General features: G+C 42.2%; 1 protein-coding gene across 2 annotated transcripts in view; it reads left to right on the forward strand.

Annotated features, from left to right (window-relative positions):
* Window positions 1-875: 875 nt before the first annotated feature.
* LOC307217514 (fer-1-like protein 4) overlaps window positions 876-25,696 on the forward strand; it is a 63,880-nt gene continuing 39,059 nt past the window's right edge. The window contains exons 1-19 of one of the 2 annotated variants that reach the window (XM_079978796.1): window positions 876-1,236; window positions 6,367-6,422; window positions 7,041-7,129; window positions 8,534-8,633; window positions 9,534-9,625; window positions 10,704-10,745; window positions 11,466-11,621; window positions 12,291-12,351; window positions 13,303-13,434; window positions 14,987-15,049; window positions 16,193-16,277; window positions 17,398-17,557; window positions 17,761-17,944; window positions 18,382-18,568; window positions 19,497-19,867; window positions 21,681-21,789; window positions 22,813-23,011; window positions 23,899-24,019; window positions 25,215-25,315. In XM_079978796.1, the coding sequence (XP_079834922.1) occupies window positions 7,074-7,129; window positions 8,534-8,633; window positions 9,534-9,625; window positions 10,704-10,745; window positions 11,466-11,621; window positions 12,291-12,351; window positions 13,303-13,434; window positions 14,987-15,049; window positions 16,193-16,277; window positions 17,398-17,557; window positions 17,761-17,944; window positions 18,382-18,568; window positions 19,497-19,867; window positions 21,681-21,789; window positions 22,813-23,011; window positions 23,899-24,019; window positions 25,215-25,315 (2,219 nt within the window). In that variant the 5' untranslated portion in view covers window positions 876-1,236; window positions 6,367-6,422; window positions 7,041-7,073. Of the gene's footprint in view, window positions 1,237-2,910; window positions 3,207-6,366; window positions 6,423-7,040; window positions 7,130-8,533; window positions 8,634-9,533; window positions 9,626-10,703; window positions 10,746-11,465; window positions 11,622-12,290; window positions 12,352-13,302; window positions 13,435-14,986; window positions 15,050-16,192; window positions 16,278-17,397; window positions 17,558-17,760; window positions 17,945-18,381; window positions 18,569-19,496; window positions 19,868-21,680; window positions 21,790-22,812; window positions 23,012-23,898; window positions 24,020-25,214; window positions 25,316-25,696 lie in introns of those variants that run through there. The other variant, XM_079978795.1, reaches the window with a different exon arrangement.

The raw sequence follows: 25,696 nt of genomic DNA on the forward strand, positions 1-25,696 counted from the left end.
AAGCAAGAGTACTAAAATAAAAATCAGTAAAAATAACAATGCAGAGCCAATGTAAACCTGTTACACTGAGGTAGTCTGCAAAGGCGGCAAGATGTGTTGATCATTAGCTTAGATGGCTTTAATATGGGATTAGATAAATTCATGGAGGAGAGATCTATTATTCAGTTTTGGACTTGAGCTCACCAAGTTGTGATTTCAAACATCACCAAATTATATGAAAAAAGCAGCTAACGAAATCAATCCTAAAACTGATGTTTTTTGTTGAGGACCCAGATGTAAGCAAGTCCTCTGTGCTACCCTGCTTCCTAGTAGGCAGCTGTTTGGCATACACAGAAGTGGCAACTCGTGACATCGCCCTTTTTCTCTCGATCATAAATCACACTCCACACACCCATGAGCTTTGTTTCCAGAAGGTGTAAACACAAGAAAAAGAGAAAATTGCCTTAGGTATTCATTCCATGCCATATATAAATCATCACTGCTTGGCTCCAACAGAGAAAGGGTGGACCGAGGGTTCATGTGCAATATGAAAGCACCCTTTGCCTAGATAAATCCCAGTGTGGCACAGCTGTGTTCGGGAGGGGGGAGGGAGGAGAAAACCAATTAAATTAAACTTCCGGGAGAGGGAGCCTCATGGCAGATTGGTTTTCTCTCATCAGCAGTAGACTGATGAGAGATAACTCTACTGAGTACTAGCCAGCTACATTTCTGACTGTGAACTCACTTTGCAAGACTGGAATCTGGGGTAAGTGGTGTGAGGACGCAACAGCCATGCATCGATCCCAGTCCCTCAGACCTTGGAAAGCAGTGCAGAGTTGCATGCCCCCCCCCCCGAAAAATGCACCCAGGGCAATCGTTCCAGAAGCCCGCCCCCCCGACACGCTACACCCCTGGTTATGTGTTTTAGGGGTAAAAGAGACCAAGAGGTCAGAAAGACCAAGCCCCTGCTGCAAAGCAGGACCATTCACATACTGATTCCCAGCACATTGTCCCAAATACAGAGGTACAACCGCAAAGCAGGTTCAATATAGGAAAATGTGTCTGCAAATTTGCAGCTCCTGATCTGATAATTCTTCAGTTCGTTCCTCAGAACAAACAGCAGGGCCAGCCCAAGACATTTGGGCACCTGAGATGAACCACAAAATGGCGCCCCCTTCCCTGCCAGGGAATAAAGGGTGAATGAAGTTCTACAACAGAATCTGCTACCTGAGGAGGTTACCTCACCTTCCCTCACAGGTGGGCCAGCCCTTGTGGCTAGAACTAACTAGAATGTTGAGAGATTAAATGGTCTGAGAAAGAAACAGGACAGCATAATACTGTAAACATGTACATGACAAGGGAATTCATTTTCAAGTTTCTCAGCAAAGGAAGCAAACAGAATCTTGGAACTAAGCAGGAGGCAAGTCACATGTGCTCCACCTATTCTGTCAACAACTAGAAAAGAGGGGAAACACAATATGGACTGTGGGAAGTGTTGTTTATGGCACTCAAGCAGAAATTATGGAACCTCCAAATGTATTTAGGATTGGCGGTGAATTTATGTTATTCACTAGATATTCTAAATATATATGAAGAAATGATACTAATACAGTGGTACCTCTGGTTAAGAACTTAATTCATTCTGGAGGTCCATTCTTAACCTGAAAGTGTTCTTAACCTGAGGTACCACTTTAGCTAATGGGGTTGCCGTGCGATTTCTGTTCTCATCCTGAGGAAAAGTTCTTAACCCAAGGTACTATTTCTGGGTTAGCGGAGTCTGTAACCTGAGGTATTAGGGCTCTTGCACACTGCTCCAGACCTGAATACATCACTTGAAGTAAATTTGCAGCTTCTGATCTGATTCTTTACCTCCACTGGTTATGTGGAGGGGGCATTATATAGAAGGTCAAGTGGAGAGATAGATGGGGCCCCAGACATATTGAACAAAGAACTGTGGTGGAGTCAGAGAAAGGCGGCAGGGGGCGGGGGAGAGAAGTCTAGAGCCCCATAGCAGAATGAGGGCCCCCAAACATAACAGGGCCTACTTATCATGAAAGGACCCTCCAGACTGTTGCTTTATTATGGGTGGATTCTGCTACATGTTGGTGACACAATAGTAATGGATCAGTGGTGAATTCATTCTACGTTATTAGTTCTGCAACACTTCCCCAGTCCTACCATATAATTACTGTCCAGATGAGCTTTCGTGCAAGTAAAGCATGGCAAAAATAAACCATAATATTTGTGGTATAAAAAGTCACAAGGTTTTAGCAGAAAGATATGGGACATGCACTGACTGGAAATGAAGCAGTGTGACCACCCCAAAATTTTTGCAGGCATAAGTAGTATTGAAAATGAGATTATGTATGAGCACCTGGATAGCATGAGGAGCACAAATCATGAATGTGTGATAAAAAGAATGGATGAAAGGGTCCAAAGTCTGTGAATAATACACATATCTGAAGAGCCCCCATCCTCAATCAGACCATTTAAGTCCAGAATTTAAAATTACCTCATTGACCCGCTAAGGGGGAAATGGCTGCTGTTCCTCAGCTGGCTGTGACTCATGCTCGTTAGGCACATGGCTTGTATTAAGGAGAATCAGAGTGGGCAGGATAGAGGGCTATAGCTAATGCTAGGAATTCAGTCATGTCTTATTAATTTCAATGGGCCTACTGTGAGAAGCACTACAGTGGTACCTCAGGTTAAGTACTTAATTCGTTCCGGAGGTCCGTACTTAACCTGAAACAACCTGAAGCACCACTTTAGCTAATGGGGCCTCCTGCTGCTGCCGCGCCGTCGGAGCCCGATTTCTGTTCTCATCCTGAAGCAAAGTTCTTAACCTGAAGGACTATTTCTGGGTTAGCAGAGTCTGTAACCTGAAGTGTATGTAACCTGAAGCGTATGTAACCTGAGGTACCACTGTAGTACTGAATACAGCCTGGAGTGATTGGTGCCTACCCACTTTGAACGTACTTGCCAATATTGGATAATGTGTGACTTGCAGGTGGGGTCTGGGCAGCCAAACCTGCTTGGTGAGTCCCCAGGCCTGACTCACTGAGTGACGAGACAGGTGGAGCCCTGGACTGTTTAGCAGCCAGCCCTCACGCCTGGTCAGTGCTGAAGCGAGCCAAGCCCTGGCAGCACCATGGCCCTGAGTGTCAGCGTCAAGAGGGTCACCCACCTGCCAGGGACAGGGGAGCGGCAGGTGCAACTGAATTTCCGAGGTGCGGAGCATGGGGAGGCGCGGGGAAGGAGGTCGGGGTGAGGTGGGAAGGAAAGGAAATGCATCCCAGGTTTGGGGAAGGGGGGGAAGGAACTGGTAGCCCAGGAATCTGTTTGCTTTAGCCTGGGGTGATGAAAATGCATCAGGGGGCCCAGATGCAGGTGTGTAGGACTCTGTGCATTGTGTAGAGGTACCACTGCCTTTCCTTTTCAGTTATATGAACATGTCTGTTATGTGAGCTGTGGTCCTGCTTGTTCTGTCATGGAATATGCTTGTTCATATAACTTTGAAGAAAGTTCTGAAACCAAGGAAATCTTCATACATGATACATTTAAAAAACAACAACACAGATAGCACTCTCTTTTTTGAAAGTGCCTGCATCTGTGTGTACAACATCACATGTAACAAACATACTGATCTCTGTCTGTTTCACTGCAAGAGTGTGCTATGAGAGCTGGCCCCCATTCAGGGCTTCCCTCAACTCAAATATGTGGTGAAATAGCCATGTGTATGTAAAATACACAGGACTGTATATGTACATACTTAATTTCTTACAAGGATGTACTTAGCTGTATGGAAAATTTGTCGTGGGAAGCGGCTCTCTTTAAGAAAAAAAGAAAACCTTTCTCCTCAGTCACACACACACACACACCCTCAAAAGAAACACCTCTTAAATCTTATAACCACTTAGGAGCAAATATTCATTCCCAGTCCTATTTTTCTAGAAAAAAAGGTGCCGGAACTCACCATGAACACTTCCCTTGTTCTCTTATAATGACAATGGTGCCCACCTGAGAGGTGCCAGAACTGAGTTCTGGTGAATTCCAGCTATTTTAAAAAATATATAAATTAGCTTTAAAAAAAGGCCTGTTCGTTCCTCATATATGTACACATTACTAGTAACAAGATGTGGAGGCAGAATTCAGATTGTCCAATCACCTGAATGGACAATAAACTCCTTCTGCAGTGTTAATCTTAATTAGAGGTTAATTTAATGGACGTCAGCAAGATATAGGAATTATCAAAAGATCCCACTTTTCCTAGAAGATTACTTCTTGTGCAGGAAAAACATAATGTATGAAGTAACATTCACCTCTAAGTAACTATGCTCTGGCTACAAGGAGTCTGTTAGATCTTTTAGGCAATGCTTCCAGTGATTTGAACTACCCACCTCAGAAACATTTTCACTTCTCTGTCCAAGGAGGGATTTCTCTTGCAGCTTTTTTGTCAATCAGTCATTTCCTCTTTGGTATCTATTTAAGTCCAGCAACTCACCAGTAGTTGTTGACTCAGTAGCTGATAACAGCCTAGTATCCTTTGTGTACATTCCACTGCAATGAAATATTTGCTAAAGGAAAGAGGTGTTCCCATCTGCTTGTTAAAAAGTGGCAGTGAATTATCAGTTCATGTCTTAGTTATGGTGATAATCCGTGTGGTAAGCTTTGTTTCCTCTGAACAACCAAGAAACCCAGATAGGTGAACAGTTTTCCCCTCTAAATTAAAACCAAAAATTATGATAATTTCATCTAGCAACCTGTCTCCCTCCCCTGTGTCACACACTCAATAATCCCAGAAATCCTTGTGCCCTGGTTCCCCCTTATTTAGAGCATTCATGTCATACAACAACTTCTAACACTATGCAGAGGCTTCGTCTCCGTATATCCAGGGATAATTCCTCTTATGCTAAAAGAAAGTTATTTGTGTACAAAAGTCCAGTATGACAGTGAATTAAAAGCTCAGACCACCGAATGCAAGCTAGAGTTTTGCTTTCAATTCTGGGAAAAGCTTCTAAAGTCACCATTATTTAGTCTTCCTCCTTGCATGTATTCTACCATGCCTAGGGGGGAAAACTTGGAACATTTTGTTATCTATACTAACAGTACTAACAGTAATTAGTAACAGAGGGTACTAACAATAATTAGAATGCTTGACTTAGATCAGGAATACCCAGCTTCAAATCCCCATTCAGCCACAAAGCTTCATGGGTGATACTGGGCCAGCCACATACAGCATTGTTGTGTGGATAAAATGCAAGGGGGCATACACAATGGCAAGGATAACGTTTCTGTTTCTTTTAAATAACAACAGTGGGATGATGAAGTCTGAGACATCACCTGTGCATATCCCTTCAGACAACTGGTTTCCAAAACACTCTTTAGATAGCAATTGGCTTTAGGTGTGCTATTGTGATTAAGTCTGGTAAATACCTCAGAAAGACACAGGTGGCTTTATCAAAGGTGTCAGTGCTCTGAGTTCTCCCTGCACAACAGCATGGGAAGTCTATCAGGGAGACCTTACCAGGTAACTCAGGTGCAAGGCAAAGGGTGACCAGGAATGTTTTCTGAGGTGTGGTGCTTTTCTAGGCAAAATTATTTGGATCTCTGTTTTCTAAACACATGCTAGTAGCAGCATGCTAAGGCTAGAGAGAAGCTTCTGTTAATATCAGATTCTAGCATGAGGGGAGCGGAGCTAAACAAAAGTATGAGAGTCAAAATCTCCATAAAGTTATTATCAGTCATTGGCTGTTTACACACTTCCATTTTCCCTGCATTCAGTGTGCTCCCACCACTGGTTTGGAAAGCAGTGAACACACAACATTAGCCACAGTCCATATTTATATTGTTGTTTCTTATGAAATACTGCATGTTTATGCAACACCCCCCCCCCCCCCGCAATCAGCTTCAATCCCAATTGAGAAAAAGAACAACCTTGCTGCATTTTAAGTTGGCAATGTGTACACAGCTGCAGTTTCACATCACTCCATCTTTCGTTGGATAATAATAGGGATTCTTAGGAACTCCACTAGATGTTTCCATATTATTTGAGCCCCAGAACTTTTCATATTGATGTACTATTTTTCTGTAGAAATATCTGGTTTTCAAAAAACAAAAAAACAAAACCAGTATCCTTGGAGGATGTGTATTCCCCAATGGAAGATACAGATATACTGTCTAGATGTGGCCCTCCAGATGTTCATTGAAGTACAACACTCATCGTCCCTGACTGTTGGTCAGTCATACTACCTGGGGCTGATGGGAGCTGGAGTCTAACAAGATCTGGAGGGCCAGAGGTTCCTCATTCCTGCCATAGGCATTTGGGTTGGCTGTTGTGAGAACAGGTTCACCACTATTCTAGAATGACAAACTGCATTTTGTTCTAAGGTTTTACTCAGAAGACAAAGAAGATACAGTGTGGCCAGGAAGCAGTCTTTGGAGAGGTAAGGAAGCATTACATTGTGCTCAAAGAGGATTGAATTTTCAGTTATGACACATTAGCATATGCTCCCAAAGTGTTTGTGGACAAGCGTCTTCACACTTGACATGTCTACCACAGCAAAATAGTTTCCCCAGGCTGCTGTATAGCGTGAAGCAGCATGATCTGGCTGAAGGCATGCTTGTGCTCTTAGCCACAGAATCTCATTCTGCCCCACAGTCTACTTTTATTAAATCATATATTGTTATAATTTCCCCAGTATATTAAGCTAGGTTATTAAGCAATAAGAGAAAATGATGACAAGCCTTCTCTCACCATTGTTTAATGTGTAAAGTTCTGTGACTCAAAAGATGTGATGACTGCCTTACTCTCATGTGTTCTTTTAAGATACCCCATACCTTGGTACCCATCTAACTATATATGACAGCCCTCACTACCCTCCAGATGTTTCAGATGACTTGCCTCAACAACATGGCTGGGGCTGGTGGGAGTTATAGTCCAAAATATCTGGAGGGCACCAGGTTGGTGAAGGCTGGTATATGTAATGAAGAACTGGGGAAGTGGGTTCTTCAGGAGCTCCAGCAGCCCACCATGAATTCTGCTGCTCGTCTTTTCTTTTTAGCTTTTTCGCTGGCCACACTATGGAAAGCTGATTATGGAAGAGATGCTGATTGTTAAAGTTTACAACTGCAGTAAGGTATTCAGTAATAGGTAAGTTCATATTTATTTCAAGCGGGTGACTGTGAGGCACTAGCTAGATTTAGGCTTAGGGCAACAAGCCTGGCTGATGTCACCAATGTATGTGTCCATTTCACAAATTTCACAGAAATCAACACATGCCTCCACTGGGAAGGTCTTGTTGCTGTACTTTGCCTCAGGCAAATTGTGTTCTTTATGACTTTATGACCTTCCAGTGGACTCTGGATGGCACAACTGGGTTAAGTGGAGTTAAAATATATGCCCTTGGCTTAAATATCAACAGAATTAAATTTTGGTGATTTGGATGGAGGAGTATTGCGAGTTGTCTAAATCAGAGCTCAACTGAAGCAGATGGTGGGTTCTAAACTGACCTGATGAATCCCTAATCCATATTCACCCTCTTCTTTGCCTACAGCCAAATACTCATGCTTTGACACATACAGGCAGCCACCCCAGAGAGGTCAAATGTTAATATGGGATCACATTTTGTGAAGTCACCAGGGTGTGGGAGGTGCAATGGCAGGTACATAAGTGGACATTGTTGAGAAACATTGCCACTGAACAATTGCAAGGCAATCAAGTTGTACGAGTACTAGAGCTGGTTGAGATTGCAAACACTACTCCTTTGCTTGTACAAATGGCAACCATTTTGAGCAGACGTTCTGTTCCTTGCCCCCCCCCCACGCATAAGCCTGCCCTGCCCTGCCCCATAACAGCCCATTACGCCCCACCCACTGCACCCTATTCTGCCTCCCATTCCACCCCCATTCTGCCCTCTTCCAGGACAAAAGGACCCAGAGGTCAGTGGTCACGTGTCAATTGGATGCATGTAAAATGGCCTCCGCCTGAATTCAACACCCACCAGTGCACGGCAAAAGGTGCATTCCTAGGGGGTCTGTTATAAGTAGGGAATAAGAAGGGCTCACATGGTAGTCTAACCTTTCTCCTGTCCCAGCACTTCAACTCAGAAACCTTTAAACATTCCAAAACAGCAAGAGAGACATGGGAGGAGGTGGTAAAGGCACTGGAGAAGCAGTGGCACAAGTGCAGGAGACTCAAATGCTTTTAACCTGTTAAAGATATATCCATGATCTCTTGGCTGATACCTGGGTACCCTAATGGTCACAGGTGTATACATGCCTGCCTGCACACAAAGAAATGCAGTCTTCCTCAGTCTTTTCAATGGGTGGAACAGGAATAGTCAGATGTTGCTGGACTGCTGAGCTCCACATCCCTGATTCCCTGACTGTTGGTCATGCTGGATGGGGTTGATGTCCAATAGCATCTGAAGGGTACCGCATTGGCTACCCATGATGCAGAATTACTAGCTCACACCGATATGTTTGTATTCATGTCTCATCATCCCCCAGCATACTTTAGTACTCTGTTTCAACATTGCTTATTATTTCGTTGTAGATTACTTGGTTCCTTAGTTATAAGCCTTCAGCACTTAGTAACATCTGGACGACTAAACATCAGAGAGGCTCTGGTTGACAAAAACCACAGTATCACAGGTGTAAGTAGTTTGACTATCATCAGAATATTGGGATACTTGCATGGGTGTAGCCAAGGGTGGGGCTGGGGGGCAACTGCACCCCCCCCAGTTCAAGTAAAACAATAGAAATACTTAACTAACTGACCAATCACATCAGTTCTTCCCCCTTACAAAAGTCCTGCCCCCTATCAAAGTCCTGCCCCCCCCCAACAAAAATCCTGGCTATGCCCAGGGATACTTGAAAAGAACCAGTGAGCTGGCTTTTGAGTGCCACAGCTAACTTGACAAAGCACTTAATATGTGTTAGGCTCCTATTTTCTGGAAAGAGATCCTACATGAGTTATGGAAGATTCTTTCTGCCGACATCTTCCATTGCTAACATGCTTAGATTTTGGTTTTGGGCATGCACAAAAAAATGGTCCATTTATTATATGTTTAATTCCACCATTCCTCCAAAGAGCTCAGAACAGCATACATGGTCCCTACCTCACAACTGTCCTGCAAGGTGGGTTAGACTGAGATACTAGTCCTCCACTTAATTTAGCTCACTGTTATTTTTTACTTACTTTTGTATGTGCATTTACCATATTCTCTTCTGTTTTAAAATATTCTTACGTATTTCGTGCATGCATTTATCCATACCCAATACTTTTTATGGGGGGGGGATGCAGGGGGATGCATACTCCTAAATATTTTGTGAATCTTTGTACTTTTGTCCATTTACTGTATTTATTTTTCCTTATTTGATCTATAAAATGGTGTTCTTCTTGAGTCAAAATGAGAGTACCCCTAAACATTTTTTTAAAGAAAAAAAACCACTGTCCATACCAATTTACATCCTGTATTTCAGGACAAAAACCTCCCCAAGCCAGCTTCCTTATAACAGTTGTGGTCTTCCTATGGTTTGCTTTTCCCATATAGATATATATTGAACTAGATCTGCGATACCAGCCTCCTGATGGAGCCGCAGGAACATGGGCTGAAGAAGATTTTGTCTATCAGATGAAAGACAGGTACTGGATATAATGTGAGAAGAAAATTACACTGGGCAGAAGGTAGGACTAGGCAGAAGTGTCCTTCCACTCAGGAAACCCAGCTCAGTCAGCCTCCTCCCAGTTACCAAACAGGTGGGCAGGATCCAACAGCTGGCAGAATCCCAAAATGGGTGTTCCAAGGGCTGAGAAAGGCTAGAGCTGGACTGAACTTGCCTGGGAGCCAGTTTATAGCCAGAAAGATGGCATCAACTTTGATCATCCTCCCCATATTTGCTGAAACCAGCAGGGTTACAAATGTGGGAGTGGCTCCACTGCTCCACAAAGTCCCACCAGTGGGAGGGGAGAGTTTAGATTGCACCCTTAGTTTTAAAGCACAGACTTAGATGTCTGCTATTCAATCAGCATTCCTACAGGCATGTCTCCACCGTACTCTCCCCTGTTAGGAGATTTCAAAGTATTCCTACAATGAGCACAGAAATGTAAGATCAGCAAGGATAAGATTTTAGCACATGCAGGGCTCATGCAAGTGCAAATTGAATGACTATCCCCAGGCAATGTGGGTTTTGAGGCATGAAAGAGAAATTGTCACAGTTAAGCATATTACTCATAATGGTGCTTTGGAAGCAATTGCGCCATAACTGGCCTCTCTCAACCACTAATCTGAGGAGTTCTGATTGCCATCAGAATCACTCTGTTGATATGAAATGTTAGGCCAAGGGAGACTGCAAGCCATTAAGAAGATTCACCAGTCAGTGTAGCCAACATTGATATCATTCACTCACTCAGGTTTTCCAGAGAGTGGAGACAAAACAATTGCATTCCAGGATTTTCATCCTGTTGACATCCTTTCTTTTTAAATATCTTGTTTATGACGCCCCTGTCCCAACTGGGAAATAGACTAGAGCAACAGTTTAAACTGTGTGTGTACTCATAGTCATTATTCAGCTTCTAGTTAACTGCAGAAATTTGATCCCTCAGCAGGGATAAAGGGCCCTATTATGGAAATAACCCAAGAAAGGTTAAATTGGATAGAGAGCTATTTTCTGCAGTCGGTGCATGCTTGTCATTATTCCTTTTCTCCCCCTGTTTACTATAGCTCAGAGGTTATAATCCGCAACCCTGGATTTGAGGAGCTGGAGTAAGTGTCCTATTCCATTTTATAACCTGATATTCTGAGTTACTCGATCAAATACAAAAGCTTTTATGCACTGGTCAGTGGCGTAGCGTGGGTTGTCAGCACCCGGGGCAAGGCAAGTAATTTGCGCCCCCTAACCCTGGATTTGCGCCCCCTAGTGGGCAAAAAGTGCTTGCAATGGGCCTGTGATGGAATACACAAGCAACAGAAGGACCCACAATATGTAAACATTTTACTCCAGAAACTCAAAGTTATAGTATGTTTTGTCTCTGCACAACTTTGGATGTTTCATTGTGTTGTTTCAATACTGGGTTGATTTAAATTGCTTTTATATTCTGTATGCTATTTTTAGTTGGTTTGTGTTTCTTTTGTTTTGTTTCACTGGAAAACAGGGGGGTGGGAAACTCCAGGTCTGGCCATAGTTAAGCATTATTATGTCTTATAGATCAAGAGGAAAAGAAGACATCCTTAAACCTCTGACACTGTAATAATTGATTAAAATTGATTAACTTGGAGTGGATTGTGTTGCTAATGATGATGATGATGATGATGATGATGATAAAAATGAATAAAAAGGGAAGAACTAGATGCTCAGGTTTGGTCATGAATGATATAGATAAGATTTTTTTAAAGCTTCAGAGGCTGATAGGCTGTAGGAACTGCATATATCTTGTGCTTCTTAAAGTTCCCTTTGCATGTAGCATGAGCTTGTGTTTGTTGCAGCCCTGATGAAGTGAAGCGAGCTGCTGATCTGGATAGGAAGGCTGCAATACTTGGCAGGAAACTTGTCAAAGGCTTGGAGACAGATGATGATGAGGATGATTATTATGATGTGTCTGACATGGAGTTCTCCGGCATTGTCTTCACTCCTGTCAAGAGGTACTTTTCTGAAAGCACTTTAACACAAAAGGGTCTGTCTTCATGTTCCTAGCTAGCTTGGCACGTCATCACATAGCTACCGTATTTGATATCCCTTCAAAAAAGGAACTGGTGTTAAGCACAGTGTACCTTTCAGAACAGTGTGTATGTGCTGTATGAGGATCTTTCATTATTTATCAACAGGAATAGCATATTTCATAGTTGGAAGGGACCCTGAGGAGCATCTAGAATACCACTAAAAAAATTGGAATAAGTGATTATTACAGATAATCACTTATTCCAAATTCTTAATTGTCTGCATATTATTATAGATTCTTAATTGTTTGCATAAACCTGATTAGTATTATTTACTAAATTTGTACACTGCTTTTCATCCGAAGATTACAAGATGGTTCATAACATAAAAATACAAAATGATGGCACAGAAATGTTTAAAAGTTAAAGCGGAAAGCGCTTGCTGAATTTCTGTTGAGAGAGCGATGACAATAAAAAGCATTTGATTAAATTTTGAACATTTCGTTTTCTTCTATTATCCTTCCCTTTTAAATTGTGTTGACAAGGGTCATAGTTCAAACTAAAAACTTTACTTATTTACCCCCAAAATAAAATAATGGTTTACAGAGAATGGCATTGCTGAAGTGTTTAATCAGTGTTTTCTTTCCATTGCAGCCGTTCTAGGGTCTTTTCCAAATGGGACTTGTATGCTACTCCTAGACCACAGAACTTCCAGGTACTATACTTGCCAGTCTTCTTGTGTAAACTATTTAAGGCAGTGGCTCTCAAACTTTTTTAAAAATATATATATTTCGAGGCCACACTTTCAGAATAAAAATATGCTCATACCACATCAAATTTTGTATTGGTAGGAAATACATTGGAAAACAAAAAGAAACAACTCCTAGCAGTGCTTGATTTATAAGATAGAACACAACTATTTTATAATATGATCATAGGACATCAAGAAAGTATAAAATATTGCAGCTACAAAAGAACATGAACCATTCCCAAAATACAATTATAAATGTGCCTCTGATATACTGTATGTACCTTAAGTATGTATACAAACTCAATGAGATATGTGAATTTGCTTTTGCTGGGTCTAAACCTCATTTATATTAGGTCTAATCTGAGATAAACTCTCATTTCCTCAACAACAGAAATGAATTGTTCAAATGCCCTTGAATTTTCTGGCCACAGTTGCCATTTTCTCCTGCCACACCCGTGTGTCATGCCACACTCTTTAAGAACCACTGGTTTAAGGAAATGTTCATATTGCCTTAAGAATTCTGGGAGGGCATGTGATATTTTATGGGACTATGGGACTATTCCCAAGTTATCAAACTCCTATTAGACTAGCCCAGGACATGTTAGATCAGGAGTGGGGGAACCTGTGCCCCTCTTGATGATGAACTACAACTCCCATCATCCCTGACCATTAGCCGTGCTGCCTGGGGCTGGTGGGAGTTGGATTCCAACAACATCTGGAGGGCCATGGATTCCCCATCTCTGCCTGCAGATTGAAAGAAAATTCCCAAGTGACCCTGACATACCAGTAACTTGTGAAAAAACTCAGACACCTGCGCCTTTGAAACAAGCAATTTTCTCCTTCCTCTTATTTAATTCCATCTCCCATAATGATGACATCCTCAGACTGATCCTAGGAAGTGTATTGTCTCCACAGATTGGCATAAACATTATTGAAGCCCAGAAATTGGTAGGAGTGAATATTGACCCGTTTGTAGTTGTGAAAATCGGAGATGAGAAGAGACGCACAGCAACACAAAAGTCAACCAACTGTCCCTTTTACAATGAGGTATGTAATGTACAGGCAAGATTCCATGACTCCACCACTCAGAACTTCTAGTTTTGTACATATCCTGGCCACTGTTAGGCAGCTGACTGCAGGCTGCAAACTTCTCTCAAAAGACTCGCATGCTCTTGCATATGCCACAAAAGATGTTGCATTAACATGCAAGTCATAACTAAATTATCAAGGTTGGCAGCTGCACACTTGAGTAATGGTTCTGTGTACAGTTGCTAAAATTTTGCTGCAGCCTACTAGCACGTGGAGGCCAGGAGTATATAAATCAAATTATCCTGTGTTCATGATCACCTATTGGATTATCAGCATGTGGGTCAACCATTTATTCCTTCGGGAGAGTGCTTTCTCTACAGAAATTTCGCAACACATGAGAAAGTCCTACGCTTATGCACCTCTGTAGAGCATGAGTGGGGAACCTCTGGCCTATGGACGAATCTTGCCCTGCCACGTCCAGTTTTCCCTGTGAGGCCTTTTCCCCCCAAACCATAACCACTTGTCAATCAGCTCTCTTCACTGGGCAATGTCAACTGATGGATGGAGGGAAGGGTTCAGTGAGGTGGGCTGGGTATGGGTTCAAAAGTTTAGAGAAGTGGCTGCCAAACTTATTGTAGCCAAAAAGTTTCAATGAAGCCTAACTATGGGGGTGGGGAACATTCTCAGCAGGGGGGTCTCAAATAGGGAAGGGTGAGTTAATGGTGACCGCCCTCCACTTGTGAGCCTCCTGACTCAAAATGCCTCCCACACAAGAGGTCCTCTGTTGACTACAATGGAATGTTTCTCCCCAGGGCTAATTACAATGGAAGAGGGATGATGGAGGGGTTGCAGTTGGGGAGGGAAGGGTGTCTTCTCCAGGAATACCACCTTCTGCCTTCAGTTAGACTTGGAGGGGGGCGGGAAGCAAAAACACTTTTGTCAAGCCTAATTGCTGGTATGCACATTGTTGTGACTGGTGTGTGCAAGATTGCAGCAAATGCATGTGTGTATGCCATGTGGCGCTGTGGGTTAAACAGAAGGTCGGTGGTTTGAATCCCCGTGACAGGGTGAGCTCCCTTTGCTCGGTCCCTGCTCCTGCCAACCTAGCAGTTCGAAAGCACACAGTGCAAGCAGATAAATAGGTACTGCTCCGGCGGGAAGGTAAACGGTGTTTCCGTGCGCTGCTCTGGTTCACCAGAAGCGGCTTAGTCATGCTGGCCACATGACCCAGAAGCTGTATGCTGGCTCCCTCGGCCAGTAAAGTGAGATGAGAGCCACAACCCCAGAGTCGTCCACGACTGGACCTAACGGTCAGGGGTCCCTTTACCTTATGCCATGTGTGCATATATGTGTGGCTGTAAAGTGCGCAGGTGTGAATGGCTTCAGTATGCGGATGGTTGCAGTGCTTGCGTGTTGCTCATGGCAGCTTCCCCAGTTTGCAAATTTGCACATGGGATGAAAAAGTTTGATGACCCCTGCTTTAAAGAAAGCATCTCATGGGGGGGCACAACTGTGGTCCTTGGAATATGATAGCACTCATGAGTCAGAATTCTTCACCTTTCCCTTCCAGTATTTTACATTTGAATTCCATGAACCGAGAGATGTTTTGTTCCACAGACTCATAGAGATTTCTGTAAGTATCAGCCATTGTGGGTCACTGTTATGGGGAGAGAGCTAACATGAGCCTATTGCATAGCAACATGGGTGCTAAGAACCATAACAAAATAGGTGGGATACTAAGCCATGCCTCTGCTTTAGGTTTCCTTCCTCTTTTTCCAAAGTTTTGCTGATTCTTAGTTTCATAAGAATGACTGCCTCAGTGGAAACCATTACAATCCAAACCAATGTAGGCATTACTGTACTATTTTTGTTCATGATATTTTATAGTGCCTTAAGTGTAGGTGGCACTTTGCAGGAGGATCAGAGAGGTCCCTCCCTGCAATGAGCATGCAATCTAGAAGTGCGAGAGACAAGAAACAAAGGGGTGGGAGAGGGACAAATGAGATAAAATGTAATTATGTGCACCAAAGTTTTGTTATGGCTGAAAATGAGGATTCATGGGTTAAGCCAAATGTCCAGTGAAAATGGTGTGTTCTAGGAGAAATTTGAAGGAGCAGCTAAAGTAATCTGAACCTCAGCTATACTGGGCTGCCTTGGTCCTAGGAGGTAGGAATTCTAAGTACCTAGGAAACAGTTTTCTAATGCATTCTATATTGGGTGGAAGAGATGAGCTGGTTGCCTTGTAAAATCCTTGCAACATCCCAACCTTGCAACATCTCCATGGGACGGTTTGATCATCTGTGTGACGATGCCTCGTATCTGTCCTCTGGAATGCTGAAATAGAGGCTGCTTTTATAAACGACATACATATGTGTTCCACACTCTGTTTCAAATACTTTATTAATATTTAACTTCCTGACATTGTCAGAAGGAAAAATAATTTGATTAAACTTCTAAATTGAAAAGAAGCACCAGACAAATTATACCATTGTTGATAAAAATAGCTTTACAATTTATTTGTAGACTTATAACACAAGATTAGCGAAGACTGACAACATTGAAATACACCCCTCATCTTTTAAACTTGTCTCTGTTTCATATAGTACAGTTTAACTTGGCCATTTTTTTGCCACTCCCCCTATCCTTTGGAACCACCGAACAATTCTATTAGCTCAGTTCCCTCCACCACTGCTGATAGAGGGCTACTACTGTAGCATTAAACACGTTCTGCACACCTTTTGACAATACTGAGAAAGTGGTTTGTATTACTGCGCAGGTCTTCCATTCAAAGAAGATCCGATTCTTAGGTGCACTCATAGGGATATTCAAGGTTGATCTAGCGACTATATACAACCAGCCAGGTACAGTACTTAGAAGTGATTCTTGATTTCCTTTTCCATTATCTGCTTTGAGCCTATGATATGAGTTGCCCTTGCATTATGGTCTATTTTGAACTCTTTCTTTCACAACAACATAATTTACAATTAAGTAATGAATTTACAATTTACAATTTACAATTAAGTAAAATGGGTTTTCATCTGCCTAGTCAAGGCAGCCCCAATACATTTTTGCTGAAAACTAAGGATAACATTGTGCCTTTCCCTATTCCATGTACAAAAGGCAACCAGACTGGCGGCAGCTGAATCTTCCTTGAACATTGGTGAAGGGTAGCAGACTTGCAAGTGGGGAGGAGGGTGCAGGGCTGCATAGCTCACACAACTCTGACCTCCAACATCTTGTTGCCTCTTGCCAGCAACAGACCCTCCAAGTGTCCCTATTTTCCAGCGATGTCCCTGATTTAGACAAGCCACCCTGGTTTCTGATTTGATCCCAGAATGTCCAACTTTTCCTTAGGTTGTCCCTATTTGCATTGGAGCGAATGGAGTTATTCAACCCCCAAGCGGTCTGAAGGCAATCCTGTGTAGGGATTTTTTTTAATGTTTTAATATTATTTTTATATGTCGGAAGCTGCCCAGGTTATCATCATGGAATGGAATGTCCCTATTTTCATCAGAGAAATGTTGGAGTGTATGCAGCATTTGTTGTCTGTGACAGCCAATCTTACTTTGCTCTACGGTAGAGCTAGCTTGGCTCTGCCTCCAGCGCTCATGATTCTGAACCCTCTACAGCCCTCTTGGCCAGGATTCTGACTCTTCAGGGGATATATGAGCCTTATTGTGCAAAGTGTTGCCTCATCAAAACTGAAAGCTCCATGGAATTTCTACCGTGCCCATGGAAAGACCTCAGTAAAGCTCATATTTCCTGTGCATAACCACCCGTAAATCTGCAGAGCTCTGTTGGTTTCAGGGAATGGATATTGATTTTTGCTTGCTAAGTGTCTTCCCTGGTACTTTGTGAGGATAATACAACTCTGCTGGCTTTTCTCTGAGGCTTTGAACGTGTGATGGAAGTTGTCATCATAATATGTATTGGATCCAAGAAAATTGTAAATCAGATATTCTCTCTTTATGTCATTTTTAGATCACAGATTTTACCAGAAGTGGGCTGTTATTCATGACCCCAAGGACACCAGGGCAGGAGTCAAAGGCTTTGTGAAATGCAACATTTCTGTCATTGCACGGGGGGATGTAATGAGTTCCCTTCCCACTACCTCAACAAGTCAGAATGAAGACATTGAAAAGTAAGTTTGTGTTATGGAGAGGTATGTAGTGTGTTCTCCCAAAGGATTGGCAATGGATTGATAGCTAATGTTATTCAAGATTAGAGAACTGATGGAATTGGCCATTGTTCTGATTCAGTGATCTCCTTTCCTTCAATTTTAGTTAGCCTCTGGTTTTCTAGGAGCTGTGAACACTATTTAGAACTCAAATATATTCCTTTCAGGAACTTGCTGCTGCCTAAAAGAGTCCCAGCTGAAAGGCCATGGGCGAAATTCTGCATCAAAATGTACAAGGCAGAGGGTCTGCCCAGCATGAGTGCAGGAATCATGGGTGGTTTTTCAAAGATTGTGGGTGAGAAGAAAGTCTTCATTGATCCATATGTGCAAGTTGTTTTTTCTGGTCAGCAGGTAAGTTTAAGCTTGAGCAACTGATTTCTGTGAAATGTTTGGTTCATTGTTCTGTGGCTCGCAACAGTCCAGTCTATGTAACTTGAACAAATGCTTTTCTAATGAATCATAATAGAGAGAGGGTATGTACTAAGAATGTAGGAAGCTGATTAGAAAACTGATTAGAGAGATAGCCTTCTCCTCCATTACTTCGCCTAATCCTTTTTTTAACCATCCAAGTTGGTGGCCATCACTACTTCCTGTTGGAGTAAGTTCCATAGTTTAAATATGTGCTGTGTGAAGAAGTGCTTTCAAAAATCTGTCCTGAATCTTACAACATTCACCTCATTGGATGTCCACACGTTATTATGAATGGAAAATTAATGTTGTGTTGTTTCAAAGTGGAAACTTCTACTGTTTTCCCTTGCGTGCAATTTTGATTCATTTCTTTGGTTCAGGGAGAAACTTCAGTTGAAAGCAGTACCACAGAACCAGTGTGGAACGAACAGATCAGCTTCATTGAAATGTTCCCGCCTCTTGTCAGAAAAATAAAAGTCCAAATGTTGGATGATGCCAACATTGGAGATGTTGCCCTTGCCACACACTTTATTGATCTGCAGCAAATATCTGATCCTGGCAGAAATGGTGAGCCCCCTCAGAGCAGCAGGCACTTCTGAATGTTCAAATGATTCTTTCACTCATTGCCGATTGGTCTGGAGTGGGGTTTTTTGTTTTTAAATATTTTGATTATATCTTTAATCTTATATTCTTCTCTGTCCGGGGAATATATTTGAAGGATGGAATACATACAAGCATATAATAAATATTAATTTATGTACTACAGCTCAGCTGGCCGGGTATGCAAATATGTCCATCTCTGTGTGTGTAGAAGCACAAGTAGGGGAGATCTGATGGGCACCCAAATCTAAGGCTGCATGTACACAATACAGTTAGAGCACTTTTAAAGCATATACCCGCAAATAATCATGGGAACTATAGTTTACCCCCCACAGAACTGCAATTCCCAGCACCCTTAACAAACTACAGTGGTGCCGCACAAGACGAAATTAATTCATTCCGCGAGTCTCTTCGTCTTGCGGTTTTTTCGTCTTGCGAAGCACGGCTATTAGCGGCTTAGCGGATTAGCGCTATTAGCGGTTTAGCGGCTTAGCGGCTATTAGCGGCTTAGCGGCTTAGAAAAAGGGGGGGAAAGGGAAAAAACTCGCAAGAACTCGCCCGACGTTTCGTCTTGCGAAGCAAGCCCATAGGGAAATTCATCTTGCGAAGCACCTCAAAAGACGGAAAACCCTTTCATCTAGCCAGTTTTTCGTCTTGCGAGGCTTTTGTCTTGCGGGGCACCACTGTACAGTTTCCAAAATTTGGGTGTGTGTGCTTTACGTGTATGGTATGTAGGCAATCCATGGGATATGGCCACAGTCATTCCTGCTGAATTCTGTTTGGTTATAGCCAGTATCTAGGAGGGTCACCAAGAGTCTCTGCTCTGCTCTGCTTCATATTGGGGAATGACATGTGTGAAATTCTGAACCAAACTCAGAAATGTCTTTTCCCACAGGCTTTAATCCCACCTTTGGCCCAACCTGGGTGAATTTATATGGATCACCCAAGAATTCTGCCCTGCGAGATGTGCACAAAGATCTCAATGAAGGTCTGGGTGAAGGCATATTCTATCGTGGGCGTCTTCTCATGGCCATTAGTGTGGAGATCTTTAGCACTATCCAGGCAGCAGAGAAAAAGCCTGTGGAAGCTCTCAAAGGTGCCCTAAGTAAGCTGAAGCTGAAGAAAAAGAGCAAAAAGGCCAAGGAGAAATCCAAAGCTTCTGTCAAAGAGCAGCAACGAAGCCAAGCTGAGGGTGACGTCCTGGAGGAGTCTGACCAGCCAAGTGAGGTGATCGTGGAGGTAGAGGACCTCCATCCTCTCCCAGAGGTAAGTCTCATATTTAGATCTTACAGCAAAGCTCTGGCTGTGTGCATTGCCTTCTTCTATACACACATATATGTTAATTCCAGAATAGAGATGAAACGTTTCCTGGACAGCTACAAAAGTAATATAATTGTCTGTTACAAAGGCACTATGTAAGACAAATGTACTATGTTGCAAGGTAGGTACTAAGCTGGAATTCTGAAATCTTGAAATTGTAAGCATCTCTTTCACATTTCAAATTTAAAGAGTTGTGATAAATTGTTTCAAGACGCTTAAGCAAATATGTTGCCCCTCCAGATGTTTGACTCCAGCTCAAAGCCACTCTAGCCAGCATAGTCAATGACAGTTCAACAACATCTGAAGGACCAAAGGTCCCTGATCTAGCAGATAACGCTCCCCTTAGACTCTGTGGAAGAAAGGAAAGTGTTTGGTACACATGTGCTTTTACAGTAACTATGCAGCACTTTACAATTCATACAGTGTTTGCAATTGGAACAGTGAGCAGGTAGAGATGGTGATTATACAACAGAATTATATAGATAAGGACAAAGAGCTCTGACCTGCTCTATCATAGCGAAAAGGGCAAATGAAATGAGAAAAGCACCACACCCATGTCATAGAGCCTTCCCTTCCTGATCTGGCTGCAAATCTAATAACATTTTATGAAATAAGTAAATATAGTAGGCTGCCTGACTTACAGTTCCAAGGAAGTTTTTTCTTTTTTCTTTTAATCAAAACAGCTATGGACCTTTGAAACTATAGACTTAGGCTCCAGCAAACGTTTCCCTCATTCTCTTTGAGCCATTGGCTTGAGTCTGGAATGTCAATTAACCAGAGGGCAGGCTCAGCTTCTGAGATGCCTAGCATTTAGGCTGCACCAAACAAGCAAGTTAGGGGGAGTGAGCAAATGACGATTTTATTTTTTCATGGAGGATGATGACTTCAAAAATTGGACAAATGGGCGGACAAACAGGCAAGGGACTCTGTGCCCCCAAAATGGGACAAACCCATATTTTAAGGGATGGGTGGCAACCCTACTTTTGGATCAAACAAACAACTGAGCTGTCTTGTATGACAGATTTCAGATGTGGGGTTAATGGGACTAAGGGCAGGATACATGCCTCTGTTGCTTTGTGTGTCTGTAGCTACCACTAGTTGCTGCTTAAGTCCCCTGAACAAAAGAAAGTGTCATATGGGTCCCATAATATTCTGGCCTTCACAGGCACTTGCATCCTTTACATATAAGGAAGACAGATCATCTAATGCATCGACTTATGCATGAGTATTCTTTTGCACTTAGAACTCTAGATAAAGTGGTTGACTTATTTCTCCAATATTCACATCCTTCTCCCAAGATGATATCATCCATATACTGACCTGTAAAATAGAAACCAAGCTGAGCCAGCCAGTCATTAATCTAATCACCTATGGAACCTCACAGCTGTTTGCCCTTGTTTGTCTTGGGTGGCATTTGTATTAAGTGTGCTGTATTAAGACACAGTGAATTAACTTTGCCCTGACTCTTCAGTTAGAAAACAGCTTCCAGTTTTCCCCACCCAGCCTTCTCTTGGACGAGGAGAAACCCTACTACGGGTCTCTCTTTAGAGCCCAGCCCAAAGGGGCTATGAATAGGCCATGAATAAACCTGCAATACAAGCAATAGATGTGTGAAGCCTGAATTGGTGTCAATGTTTAGCAGCCATCACAAATCAGTACTTGGAATTTTCCGCAAGTTAGTTTTCTGAATCATTATTTGAGGAGGTCAATATTGTATACCTAGGCTGTCTCGAAACTATATTTCATTGTTGTTGTTCAGAATGCCCTGGGAGTGAAAGAAGAATTCCTTCTCTTTGCCTCCTTCTTTGAGGTGACTATGATGGAGCCAGCAGTAGGTAGCAAGCCTGTGAAGTTTGAGATCTCCATAGGTAAATTTGACATAGACTTGTGTTCACTTTAAAGCAGTTTCTTCCCAATGCGTCTCCTTTTTTGTTTCTCTCTCATGCTTTCTATTCTCGTATTCTCTTATATAAATGCCCCTCTCTTTGTGACTACCTTGTACGCTTAGCTCTGCAACTACACCAAATATACAGCCTTGTCTGCAATAGGCCACAGTGAAATTGGCCAGGTTTGCAGCCTGGCACATTTTGCTTAAGGATTAGCACTCGCAAAATGGCTTGGAAAATGCCCCCAGTGGATTATCTCCACATGTAGTTGGCCCTGTTTGCCTCTGCCTTCACTGTCATTGCTCTTAAAGCACCTGAGAAAGTGGAAGCTTTTGGTTACCCATGTAGGTGTTTGTTCACTGTAAGTACAAGCAAGAGAACAGTCTAGGAAAATGGGAACTCATTGCTTTTACTCAGCTGAGGGATGGAAGGAACTGTCAGTTTGAGTTTTCTCAGTTTCTAATTTTTCCATAATTATTAATCTAACCACATTTTGCAGCAATTTGCAGACTTATTTGTTTATTTATTTTTAAAATCCTCATGGGAATTCATCAGTATTTTCATGTGAATTTATCCTGATAAACACATCTTTCTAAGCCGTTTTAATGTACATTTTTTTTCCAAAAAATATATATTCCCCTAACATAATGCATGCTACTTTCACTAAAATCTTAATTTTTATGCAGTTTTTCCCAATATATGCATTTTTGGTTGGAGAACTGCATTGCAAAACTCAGAGAAATAAGAATTTTTAAGGAAAGCTGTGCTTTGGTTCTCATCAGTGTGAATTTGATAGGTTTGGCTTTTAATACAAACTGATTTGAATTTCTCCCGGCTCTCTAACTCAGACCATAGATTATAATATACTAGAGCATGCATGTTATGAACACAAGTTGTTAATGCTCCAGAGATATTTATAATATTATAAATTTATTTTTATAATTATATAACATTATAAATATGAAATGTTAATGAGAATAAAGAATAACTATACTCATCTTCAAGGGAACTATGGCAAAGCTGAAGAAGTGATGACCAAAATTTCCAAGAAAGATGAGAAGGGAGAAAAGAGTGAAGACAAGCAACCTTTGTTGGAAACCAGTTCAGATGATGAGCTGGATATTGAAGTCATAGCACCAAGTACACCTTTGCTTGATAAATCTATGACTGAGAACCAAAGACCTGAACCCACTGAATATGACAAGTAATTACTCTTCATACTTTTAGCCCTGTTTGTGTCTTCATGTTCATTCATTCATTTCTAATGTAATACATTCAAAAAATTATGTTGAGGCATTTGTCTGAACACCTGAGTGCAAAACTATAAGGGGACAGGAACACACTCGCAAGTTTTGCCCCCCCAAATGTTTCCCCAAACTTCCTTATTGCAAAGAACTTTATAAGCCCTTCTGATCAGGAAAGCCTTTTAATTATTATTATCCACCAAGGAACTGTTCAATGCTACAATCTAGTTTTAGCATGGGAAAGTGGAAAGGATTTTCATCTATGTCAAATTTGTGTAGCAGAAACACAGTTTTCTATATTTCTGTACTTTGGCACTGCTTTAAAAAAAAAAAAAGAAAACACCAAGGGAAAAGCAGTTCTTTATCCTGTAAAGCCACCCCTACTGATATTAGGGAGTGGGTGGTACTGTGGTTTAAACCACTGAGCCTCTTGGGCTTGCTGATCAGAAGGTTGGCAGTTCAAATCCATGCGACAGGGTGGGCTCCCGTTGCTCTGTCCCAGCTCCTGCCAACCTAGCAGTTTGAAAGCATACCAGTGCGAGTAGATAAATAGGTACTGCTGCAGCGGGAAGGTAAATGGCGTTTCCATGTGCCAGAAGTGGTTTAGTCATGCTAGCCACATGACCCAGAAAGCTGTCTGCAAACAAACGCCAGCTCCCTCGGCCTGAAGCGAGATGAGTGCCGCACCCCATAGTCACTGGACTGGACATAGTCACTTTGACTGGACTTAACCAGTCAGGGGTCCTTTACCTTACTGATATTATATATCTGAGTATAACTCTGGTATGCAGACAGTTGTTAGCTATTAGTAGAAGGTTTGTAAAACTTCTCTGTTTGCTGCTCTTAGCTCTTACAGCTGCGTGCCAATGCTGCATGAGAAGCCCTGTGTGTATGTTTGGAGCTACTGGGAAGATTATAGCTGGAGACTCTGTAATTCCAACTGGATTGTCAAAATAGCAGAGCGTTTGGTAAAGTATTGCTCTACCTTTAAAGGCTCTGTCAATCCCTGATACTTTTTTCCTGATATACTTGTTTTATTTGCACCACACATCCTTAACTGGACTGAGAAAAAGCATGATTGAGATTCGATTCAGAGTACTCTCAGCTCTGTTCCTGATGAAGGATGATATCCTTGCTGCTTATATATGAGATACTTACTTTGTTATCTTTGGAATTCCTTACACCAGGAAGTATGTATGGCCCCTGCACTTCCATCTTTTAAGGAGATCTTTCCCCCCTGCTTCGTTTAGCTTTTCTATTGAACTCTGTTGATTTTATACTGACTTGTATTCCCCACCCCCATCTCTGAGCGGTGCGAGATTCCAGGGATTCCAGGCGCTTACCCAGGATTTATGTTTCCTTTTGGAAATGAGGTACAGCAGAGACTGTGGTGTCTTTATCATATATGGCTTATTTACACATATATACAACCTTAGTCTTCAGTGGAGGGGTTCACTGCATCTGCACCCCCAAAAAGGTCTTGTTTCTCCCATAGCTGCAGCCTTGGATTGAAACAGAAATCAAACATTGCTCTGACTCTTTCTCCAGCTTGCTGCTTTCCTTCTAGGTTACATCATTGCAAATCAACTCTGACTTTCCCCCCCAAATTAACCATGAGCTAGGGAGGGGCCACACCCATTTGCCGTATCACACAGAGCTCCTTTCCTTTGTTTCCATTAATAGCTCATCATCCAGGTTATCACTTCAACACAGGAAGCTAGCCTGGCTTATATTTTAACACTTGCAGGATCCCAGTGGGTGGGAGGATAACTGCATACAGTATAGTCTATGCATACAGTAAACTCATAACAATATTTTAGCAATGTGGCAGTAGACCAATTGTTTTAGCTCTTGGCTTGTTTTAATTGCTGTTACAAAGCATTGCCCACAACTGCAATGTGAGTTAGGCCAGTGGTTTCTGCAAGCACCTCCCTTTTCTTTTAAATCTGGCCAGAGAGAAAACCCAGAGGTATGGGTTGAATAACTTCATGGACAAGTTAATGACCAGCTGGATTCTTCCTCCTTATGCATGTGAGAACAGCTTGCTTTAATCATTTCCCCCCTTCAGCACAATTATGTAGTGTAATAAATGAACACTTCAAGAACACAGGAGAATACATGTTGCTTCTGGGACTGATATCATTATTGTATTTGCCGTAACAGGAACATGGACTAGAAGAGGTGGAGAAGCTCCTGAGGAGACCAAGATCAAAGGCAGATGAGAGGCTTCGGCAGGTGCTAGAGGAGTTTGTAGCTGGATGTAGGTTAGTACTACATATTTGATTTCTTTTCACATAAAGCTGGCTTTTTAGCTCCCTCAGCCACAGATAATTGCAATCATCTTGAAATAATATCCTGGAGTCCAAGAACTACAAATCCTCGAAGCTAAAAGGGAGAAAGAGGCAACCCTCAGACCATCTTGTAGGTACAGTACAGACCCATGTGTGGTTTGGGCTGTTGACTGTGGTGCTTAATCCACAGGTCAGCATTTTGATCCAAGCATGGGTCCAAGGGAGGTGAAATGGGAAAGTTCACTCCAAAATGCAGAGTGAACCGGAATCGTCCCCAACCTTGTATTCAGCTCATGTTTTCATGTGATATGTGTAGCTACAGCCTGTGTGGTATGTGTGTGCTACTGTCATGAG

The sequence above is a fragment of the Podarcis cretensis genome (genome assembly GCF_951804945.1).
Source record: "Podarcis cretensis genome assembly, chromosome: 6".
Taxonomy (NCBI): Eukaryota; Metazoa; Chordata; class Lepidosauria; order Squamata; family Lacertidae; genus Podarcis; species Podarcis cretensis.